Source organism: Rhinopithecus bieti, unplaced genomic scaffold (genome assembly GCF_001698545.2).
Source record: "Rhinopithecus bieti isolate Rb0 unplaced genomic scaffold, ASM169854v2 scaffold_77662, whole genome shotgun sequence".
Lineage (NCBI taxonomy): Eukaryota > Metazoa > Chordata > Mammalia > Primates > Cercopithecidae > Rhinopithecus > Rhinopithecus bieti.
The window spans coordinates 144564-154713 of record NW_016829485.1 but is presented as its reverse complement, the minus strand read 5'-3'; the positions used below and the strand labels follow the sequence as shown (position 1 = coordinate 154713).

Here is a 10150-nt window from a genome sequence, read left to right as displayed (position 1 = left end):
AAAAAAAAAAAAAAAAAAAAAAAAAAAAAAAAAGAGATAGGGTCTTGCTATGTTGTTCAGGCTGGTCTCAAACATCTGGCCCCAAGCGATCCTCCAGCCTCAGCCTCCTAAAGTGCTGGGATTACAGGCATGACCCAAAGTGCCCAGCCTTGCTCCTACTCCTGTGGACATCCTCCCTCGGCTTTCTTTGCCAGCTCCTTCTTCTGCTGGTCCCAGGAAGTTGGAGAGCCTCAGCCTCTTCTCTCGTCATATAGTCTTGCTCTTCCTAAGGAATTGCATCCATTCTGAGTGACCTTGCACAACTGTAACTGCAGCTTTGTGACTAAAATTTCCTTCTCCTTCCTTTGCATACACGTTCCCTTGAATCTGCACCCGGAGATGGCTGCCAGGGAGGAATTCTATTAATAGATTTGTCTTTGAGTCTGGGAAATGAAGGACACGCATCAAAAGTTCCTACCATGCCCCAAGCATCTCATGTTCTCACTCTTGCACCTTCATTCATCCTGGGTTGAATTTTTTTTTTTTTTTTTTTTTTTTGAGATGGAGTCTCACTCTGTCGCCCAGGCTAGAGTGCAGTGGCGTGATCTCTGCTCACTGCAACCTCTGCCTCCAGGGTTCAAGCGATGCTCCTGCCTCACCCTCTTGAGTAGCTGGGACTACAAGCACCCACCACCACACCCGGCTGATGTTTTATGTTTTTAGTAGAGACGGGTTTCTCCATGTTGGCCAGGGTGGTCTCGAACTCTGGACCTCAGGTGATCCACCCGCCTAGGTCTCCAAAAGTGCTGGGATTACAGGCATGAGCCACCGTGCCCAGCCCTGGGTTGAATCTTAATTTGAAGAGGTATTTTTGACACATTCCTTGCATCACTCCAGATATCACTTATTAGTGTGTCCACTGATTGATTGCTCACCTGGCCAGCATCCATGTACCTTCCTGGTAGTGCCCACACATCCTTCAAGAATCTAGCCCCTCCCCTGAGCAACTCATGTGCTTTGGGGGAAACTGATCCTCTGCAGCTTCAGCAGGAAGCCTTGTTTTACCCAAGACAAAGGGCACATTCCATTTTCCTGGTGACATCATGGTTCACGGGTGAGTCTATGACCCAAGCCAGCTTAATCACACTGAATGTCAGTACTCCTACTTGGACCTGGAGGGAGACCTCCCCACTCTCCCTTCATTGGATGTGGGTGTGGAAGCACGAAGCCCCAGCTACGGCTGGTGGCCATCCCATCATCAGGAGGAAAGCTGGTCTTCAGACAAAGCCGATCTTCCAGGCAGAGTGAGGGACAAAAGGACATTGGTTCTTGATGATGCCATTGGGCTGCTGGTTCAAGTCATTCCTGAAGCAGCATCATTTCTGGACATTCCAATGACAGGGACCAAGATGTCTCTTTGGTTGTTTAATCTACTTTGAAGGCTGGGCGTGGTGGCTCACATCTCTAATACCAGCACTTTGGGAGGCTGAGGCAGGTGGATCACCTGAGGTCAGGGGTTCAAGACCAGCCTGGCCAATGTGCCGAAACCCTGACTTTACTAAAAATACAAAAATTAGCTGAGTGTGGTGGCAAGTGCCTGCAGTCTCAGGTACTTGGGAGGTTGAGGCAGGAGAATCACTTGAATCCAGGAAGCAGAGGTTGCAGTGAGCCGAGATCCCACCACGGCACTCCAGCCCGGGCAACAGAGCAAGACTCTGTCTCAAAAAAAAAGAAAAGAAAAGAAAAAAGGCACGGGGCAGCAATTACAGTAGCGAAGGCAAAGTGGAAATTTGGGTGTAAATTGTGCACCCATACATATTGCTCCAAGCCAGCTAATAGCGACAACTATGTCCCCACCTACTGGCCACAGGAATTTTTTGGGGGGTGATATCAAGGATGTAGATTTCCTTCTGATATAAGTTATCATTTTCTTTTTTTTTTTTTTTTTTGAGACGGAGTCTCGCTCTGTCGCCCGGGCTGGAGTGCAGTGGCCGGATCTCAGCTCACTGCAAGCTCCGCCTCCCAGGTTTACACCATTCTCCTGCCTCAGCCTCCCAAGTAGCTGGGACTACAGGCGCCCGCCACCTCGCCCGGCTAGCTTTTTGTATTTATTAGTAGAGACGGGGTTTCACCGTGTTAGCCAGGATGGTCTCGATCTCCTGACCTCGTGATCCGCCCGTCTCGGCCTCCCAAAGTGCTGGGATTACAGGCTTGAGCCACTGCGCCCGGCCAAGTTATCATTTTCTTTTCATTCATTCAGTTGATACATTTTTATTGGGCATCTACAATGAGCTAGGTGCTAAAATAGTTGCTACTGATATAACAGTAAGCCAACACAGACCCAGTCCTTTTTTTTTTTTTTTTTTTTTTTTTGAGACAGGGTCTTGCTCTGTTGCCCAGGCTGAAATGCAGTGGCACAATCATGGTTCACTGCAGTCTCAAATTCCTGGGCTCAAGCAATCCTCCTGCCTCTGCCTCCCCAAGTAGCTGAGACTACAGGTGTACACCACACCTAACTCATTTAAAACTTTTTTGTAGCAGTGAGGTCTCATTAGTTTGCTCAGCCTTGTGTTAAACTCCTGGCCTCAAAGGATCAGCCCTCCTCAGCCTCCCAAAGTGTTGGGATTACCGGTATGAGCCACCATGCACAGCTCAAAAATACTTTTATGTTCCTTTCCTTCTTTTTTTTTTTTTTTTGAGACAGAGTCTTGCTCTGTCTCCCAGGCTGGAGTGCAGTGGCGCGATCTCCGGCTCACTGCAAGCTCCGCCTCCTGGGTTCACGCCTTTCTCCTGCCTCAGCCTCAGGATTAGCTGGGACTACAGGCACCCACCACCCTGCCTGACTGATTTTTTTTTTTTTTTCAGTAGAGTCGGGGTTTCACCGTGTTAGCCAGGATGGTCTCGATCTCCTGACCTCGTGATACGCCTGCCTCGGCCTCCCAAAGTGCTGGGATTACAGGCGTGAGCCACCACGCCTGGCCATTCCTTTCTTTCTTCTTAATGTCTCCATGGCAAAATTCCTCAGGGCCAATAAATCACTGATTGTAAACAAGCATCATGTGTGTTGTGCCTTTTGCAAGCGTAGCTACGAAGTCCTGTATCCCATTTCCAAAGTATAGCATCCATCATTCCCTTGGGAGCAAGAGATCGTGGTGTAAAGCTGGTTGATCCTGTCAACTGATCTCGCAGCAGGTAAAAAACTGATACTGCAGGTCCAGTTTCAGCAGCTGACAGGAGGGTTTAGCAACACTCCAGAGAGGAATTCTTTGCTCCATGTATCACAAGCAATGCAATCCTTTTGATCACACTTGAATTAAATTTTTGGTTTTAAGCTTAAATAGTCTGTTTTCGCCTATGCTATTTATAAAATGCAGGTGCCAAGGTTTGCGCTTGGAGGTTTTAAAGAAGAGGCAAAAAAATCAAACACACCTAGGTTTCAGGAACTGACCAGGTACTGGGTGGTTAAACTTTTTTTTTTTTTTTTTTTTTTTTTTTTTTTTTTTTTTTTAAACAGGGTCTTGTTTTGTGGTCCAGGCTGGAGTGCAGTGGTGTGATCCTAACTCACTGCAGCCTTGACCTCCTGGGCTCAAACAATCCTCCCACCTCAGCCTCCCAAGTAGCATGTGCATGCCGGCACACCCGGCTAATTTTTAAATGTTTTGTACAGACAAGGTCTCCATATGTTGCCCAGACTGTTCCCTAACTCCTGGGCTCAAGCGATCCTCCCACAAGGCCTCCTAAAGTGCTGGAATTATAGGCATGAGCCTTGGTTTTTCAATTCTGGGTCCATAAATTTATGAAGACCTTGGATACAATGTACACAGGAGAAGGCATCCTGTTGGTAAGGAGTTTCATAAAAAGGAAAAGAAAAAGCATCAAGAAGCTGACATAGGTAGCAACGAGACAGGAAAAGAGAAGAGCTTTAAGGCCAGTGTTTGGAGATCAGACATTTCCCCTCAAAGGAGGACAGGCCTGGCTCAGGTCTTTAGAGGCATCAAGAATAGACCCTGGCCTCAGCTGATTCAGAGACGGTCAGAGCAAAGGACACCCCACAGGGCCTTCTCAGGGCTATGTTTGGAAGCAGCTCTTATTACCCCAAGGCTGCCTAGCATCAAACAGTGTTCCCTTTTATCCTCAAGGTTTGTGGTCAAGTACTTGTCACTGCCCCAGGGGGAAGATATTTAGGGCTGTACTGAGCAAGATGTCCTTGTCATCAGGAGGAAGGACACATGTGGAGCGGAATCTGACTGATGGGTACACATTGCGCTTTCTGCCCGCTTCTGCAACAGAAGATGCTGGAATTGTTCAGCTAGATCCCAACAGTGTGGGTGGCTGAAAGCAAACTCTGTCCACCACGCAGACACAGTCTGAGAGCCCCCTAAGTGTGACTGCCCTGGGCCACCCGGATCCCCCTGCTGGGCTCTGAGCAGGGACATGACCGGGCTCTGTTCAGGCCGCAGGGCAGCTTAGTCCCTGTCACAGCCCCAGTGTCATCGCCCCCACCAGTCCCAGGTCGGTCCTCCTGTAAGTCTCCTGGCAATATTGCTCTAAAATCCCACTTCCAGCCCAGTTCAGGGACTCACGCCTGTAATCTCAACACTCTGGGAGGCCGAGGTGGGAGGATCACTTGAGCCCAGGAGTTCGAGATCAGCTTGGGCAACATAGTGAGACACCTGTCTCTATAAAAAAAGAAACAAAAAAAAATTAGACGGGTATGGTGGCATGCACCTGTGGTCCCAGCTACTTGGGAAGCTGAGGCAGGAGGCATAGCTTGAGCCCAGGAGTTGGAGGCTGTAGTGAGCTATGATAACGCCATTGCACTCCAGTTTGGGCGACAGAGTGAGGCTGTTTCTGAATCTCGAAGGAATACATAAGCAAATAAGAAAAAATATGATACAATACAATACAATTTCTGAATGAATGAATACAGAAGCAAATAAGAAAAAATACAATGCAATGCAATGCAATGCAATGCAATACAATACAATACAATACAATACAATACAATACAATACAATACAATACAATACAATACAATACAATCACACTTCCCAGCGGTTACACCCGGCCACGGAGGTCCCCAGGCTGGCTGCGAGGGCGCCGGGGAGGTCACTGTTAGTCCAGCCCTGCAACCAGCAGAGGCCCTCGCACACTTCCGCCGGAAGTCAGCCCCGCAGGGGCGTCGCGCTGATGTCACTAGCCCGCAGGAAGTCTTGTGTCGCGCCCGGGAGGCGCCAGAGCCCAGCGGCGGGGGGTAAGGCCGCCTCCGCGGGGCTGTGGGAAGCTTGGGCTGTCCCAGGACCGTCAGTCTCCTCCTCTGACCCTCCCTTACCCCTTGTGTGTGGGGCCGCCGTCCCACCGCCACCTCGCCCAAGTCCGGGGTCGCCCCGGTGTCCCCTCAGAGCCTGCTGCACTCCACGTCCCCCTACCAGGGCTCCAGCCCCCAGGGAAAGCTCCGGCCAGGTGCCTTGGATGCGGGTAGCTTCGGGAGGCCCTAATGGGGAGGGGCAGGGAGAGACCCGAGGCTACCGACTTGGCTTATTTCTTCTCAACTAGCTGTTTCTCTCAAAGTCTTTATTATTATTATATTTTGAGAAGGCTTTTGGCTCTTGTTTCCCAGGCTGGACACTGCAACCTCCGCCTCCCGGATTCAAGCAATTCTGCCTCAGCCTCCCTGGTAGCTGGGATTTTAGGCATGCGCCATCACGCCTGGCTAATTATTTTGGTATTTAGTACAGACGGAGTTCACCATGTTGGTCAGGCTGGTCTCGAACTCCTGACCTCAGGTGTTCCACCCGCCTCGGCCTCCCAAAGTGCTGAGATTACATGCATGAGCCACAGCGCCTAGCCTGTTTTATTATTTTTAGAGATGGGGTCCAGCTTTGTGGTGGCCTAGGCTGGAGGGTAGTGGCACGATAACAGCTCACTGTCAACCTTGACCTCTTGGGCTCAAGCGATCCTTCCACCTCAGCCTCCCAAGTAGCTGGGACCACAGGTGCGTGCCACCACGTCCCGCTGATTTTTAAATTTTTATGTAGAGACAGTGGTCTCACTATGTTGCCCAGGCTGGTCTCGAACTCTTAGCCTCAAGGGATCCTCCTGCCTTGGCCTCCCAAAGATTTGGGAGCCGGCCTGAGCAACTTAGTCTGGACCATTTCTCCCAAAGTCTTACCCATTTGTTCTGGGGGTGCTGAAAATCCCCTGCTTCCAAATCCTTTTCCACAACGTATTCTGCCTTTGACTGGTACTGTTGTTTTATTATGTGGGTGTCCGATTGATCTGTCCCTGCAGTCACATCCAGGCTCCTGGAAGAACAATGTCCAGCAGCTGCCGGTCGTGCCAGGCGCACACTGCACCCAAGAGGAACTGCTGTTTGAATTATCTGTGAATGTTGGGAGGAGGAATGCCAGAGCTGCCAACTGAAAATTATCCAACCAAAAGAAATGTAGGCTGGGCACCCTGAACCACCCCGTGAGAACTGCTGCTGTTTGTTTGCTCTCACCTATCATGTCATGAATAGTTTCTTGTTTATCTCACTTGGAATTCTAGCCCAGAATCATATCTGCTAAGGTCAAAAGTAACCAGTTCGGGTATCTTTTTGTGTGTGTTTTTGAGACAGGGCCTCATGCTGTCGCCCAAGCTTGAACTCCTGTCCTCAAGCAATCCTCCCACCTCAGCATCCTAAGTATTGTGGACCACAGTCATGTGCAACCACACCTGTCTAATTTTTGTATTTTTTGTAGAGATGGGGGTCTCGCTTTGTTGCCCAGGCTGGTCTTGAACTCCTGGGTTCAAGTGATCCTCCCGCCTCAGCCTTCCAAAGTGCTGGGATTGCAGGCATGAGCCCCTATGGCCGGCCAATTCCAGTACCTTTTTTTTTTTTTCTATTTTTTTTTTTAAACCACTACACTATGGAAAATAATTCCAGTATCCCCAGGCGCAGTGGCTCACGCCTGTAATCCCAGCACTTTGGGAGTCCGAGGCAGGAGGATCACAAGGTCAGGAACATCCTGGCCAACTCGGTGAAACCCCGTCTCTACTAAAAATACAAAATATTATGCCCGGGTGTGGTGGTCATGCGCCTGTAATCCCAGCTAACTCGGGAGGCCGAGGCAGGAGGAATCGCTTGAACCCGTGGAAGTCGCGAGTTGCAGTGAGCCAGGATTGGCGCCCTGCCACCCAACAGCCTGGTGACAGAACGAGACCCATCTCAAAAAAAAAAAAAAAAAAAAAAGAATTCTAGTATCCAGGTGTCCAGTGTCTTCTTTTTCTTTTCCTTTTTTTTTTTTTTTTTTTGAGACAGAAGTCTCACTCTGTCGCCCATGGCTGGAGTACAGTGGCATGATCTCAGCTCACTGCAACCTCCGCCTCCTGGGTTCAAGTGTTCAAGCGATTCTCCTGCCTCAGCCCCCTGAATAGCTGGGATTACAGGCATGTGCCACATGCCTGGTTAATTTTTGTTTTTAGTATAGACGGGGGTTTCACCATGTTGGTGGCTGAAACCACCAGGCTGGTCTCAAACTCCTGACCTCATGATCCACCTGCCTTGGCCTCTGAAAGTGTTGGGATTACAGGTGTGAGCCACCATGCTCGGCCACAGTATCCAGTATTTTAACACAGGCCTGTGTGTTGTCTCTGGTTCCAGAGGGTGATTCCTGAGAGCTGTGGCCAGTGTCCTGGAGGGATGCTTCTTAGGACAGGATGCCTGATTCTGGGTGCAGGGCTCCTGACTGCCTCTAGGAGATGCTTGTTCTCCAGGCATTGTCAGCAGATTCTTGGGGGGAAAATCCTGTATCTTTGTGAATATTTAAGGAAGTAAAAGAATGATTCGTGCCTGGGGGCAAGGAAGGTGGATGCAATTTCTTTCTTAGTTTATTTTGCATTTGCAGGTTGGAGATGCTTCAAAGGCAGGCCACAGTGTTAGAGTGTTAGATTCAAAATTTTTCTCTTGGGCCGGTGCAGTGGCTCACTCCTGTACTCCCAGCACTGTGGGAGGCTGAGGCAGGCGGATCACCTGAGGTCAGGAGTTCGAGACCAGCCTGGCCAACATGGTGAAACCTCGTCTCTACTAAAAATACAAAAATTAGCCAGGTATGGGGCACGTGCCTGTAATACCCCCTCTAGGGAGGCTGAGACAGGAGAATTGCTTGAACCCGGGAGGCGGAGGTTGCGGTGATCCAAGATTGCGCCACTGCACTCCAACCTGGGTAACAAGAGCCAAACTCCGTCTCCAGAAAAAAAAAAAAATTTTTTTAATTGAGGCAGGGTCTCACTATGTTGCCCAGGCTGGTCTCGAACTCTTGCGCTCAAGTGATCTGCCCACCTCTGCCTCCCAAAGTGCTGGGATTACAGGCACGGGCCACCACACCTGGCCCAGAATTTTTATCTTGATGGAGGGAGCTCAGGACCATTTGGGAGGCCCCAGTGAGAGGCAGCAGGCCTCTGTTGTGTGTGCCTGAGGATTGGTGAATTCTGCTTTGTTTGTTGATTTTTCTGGTTTTTGCTTTGAGACGTCATTAAAGTCTAGATGAATTCTGTTTTGGTGGCCATTTGGGAGTTTATTTCTGAGAATGTGTGCCATGGAAGAAATCTCAGTAGCAGATAGTCACACTCTTCCTGTTCCTTTGTAGCCCCAGGATGGACTTTCTGGTCCTCTTCTTGTTCTACCTGGCTTCGGTGGTGATAGGTCTTGTTCTTATCTGCGTCTGCTCGAAAACCCATAGCTTGAAAGGCCTGGCCAGGGGAGGAGCACAGGTAAGGATGATCCTTGAATAGCACTGGAATTTGAATACTGTGCTAGTCTAAGAGACTCACCGGTTTTGCTACAGGACAAAAAGGAGATGCCAGGCCGGATGCAGTGGCTCACACCTGTAATCCCAGCTACTCAGAAGGCTGAGGCAGGAGGATCCCTTGAGCCAGGAGTTTGAAGTTGCAGTGAGCTATGATCACACCACTGCACTCCAGCCTGGACTACAGAGTGAAACCCTGTCGCAACAACCACAAAAAAGATGCCACTCAACGTCATTGATGGATTGATTTCACTGACGGCAGTTGTGGGACATTCCATAGCCTCTGTCTGTGTGTGTTTTTTGTTCCTGCTGAAAGTCCTCTTGCGGTGGTGCTTTGAGAGAAGAGGTTGCTGTTTTCCTCTGGATTAGATGCCTGTGATTGGGCATGGATGTGAGCAGGGTCCACCTGGGGGACTTGATGGGTGACTCTGGGGGATGTATGAGCAGAAAGCTCAGCATTGACTGGCCCCCCTCCTTCAGGGATCAAAGTGAGCAAAACGGGGCAAGCAGCCTATGGAAAGGCATTGACTTGGGAGGGACCTGGGCCAAGCCCAGTGATCTGGGTGTGGACGCTGGAACCTGGGATTGAATCCAGGCCGGGGAAGCAGCGGCCTTCACATTAACATTCCGCGACCCATCCCCTCTGCTCACCTCGCTTTCCCTGAAGACCCTGACAGGTGCCTTCTTCAGAGTCAGACTAGAAATGGAACTGGCCTGAAAGGAAGACCAGTAGAAATAATTCCCCTCTTTATTCTCTGCTAAATCACTTCTTTACCCATATACGGAAACCAAACTTCCTCTCACGCAGATTGCCAGCTGTATGTGGAGTGTCTGATTTGTTTGGGAGTGGAGAAGTGAGAAGTGAAATGGAGTCTTTCCCTTTCCTTTTGTTTCAGATATTTTGCTGTATAATTCCAGAATGTCTTCAGAGAGCCATGCACAGATTGCTTCACTACCTTTTCCACACGAGGTATTTCTATTTCAGAGTTTAAATATTCTCCTCTTTTCTGCTTTGATTATTAATTGTTGAGATCCTCCAGCTTCAGGAAGCTCCTCGTGGTTTCCAGCATGGTGAGGGAAAGAAGGCCAGAAAGAATCATGAGTCCTGAGTTGGGAGCCTCTACTCATAGTTCTGCCATTTGAGACAGAGGTTTTAACTTGTCTACTTTTTTTTTTTTTTTTTTTTTTTTTTTTTTTTTTTGAGACGAAGTCTTGCTCTGTGCCCCAGGCTTGAGTGTAGTGGTGCGATCTTGGCTCACTGCAAGCTCCGCTCCCCCCGTCCCCCGCCCCGGGTTCACGCCATTCTCCTGCCTCAGCCTCCCGAGTAGCTGGGACTACAGGCGCCCGCCTCGTCGCCCGGCTAGTTTTTTGTATTTTTTAGT

At 49.5% G+C, this 10150-nt stretch overlaps 1 protein-coding gene across 1 annotated transcript in view; it reads left to right on the top strand.

Moving 5' to 3' along the window:
* Positions 1-5124: 5124 nt before the first annotated feature.
* Positions 5125-10150, top strand: part of ZDHHC4 (zDHHC palmitoyltransferase 4) — a 12996-nt gene continuing 7970 nt past the window's right edge. The window contains exons 1-4 of the mRNA XM_017864754.1: positions 5125-5233; positions 6271-6424; positions 8610-8733; positions 9665-9738. Of these exons, the coding sequence (XP_017720243.1) occupies positions 8617-8733; positions 9665-9738 (191 nt within the window). The 5' untranslated portion in view covers positions 5125-5233; positions 6271-6424; positions 8610-8616. The remainder of the gene's footprint in view (positions 5234-6270; positions 6425-8609; positions 8734-9664; positions 9739-10150) is intronic.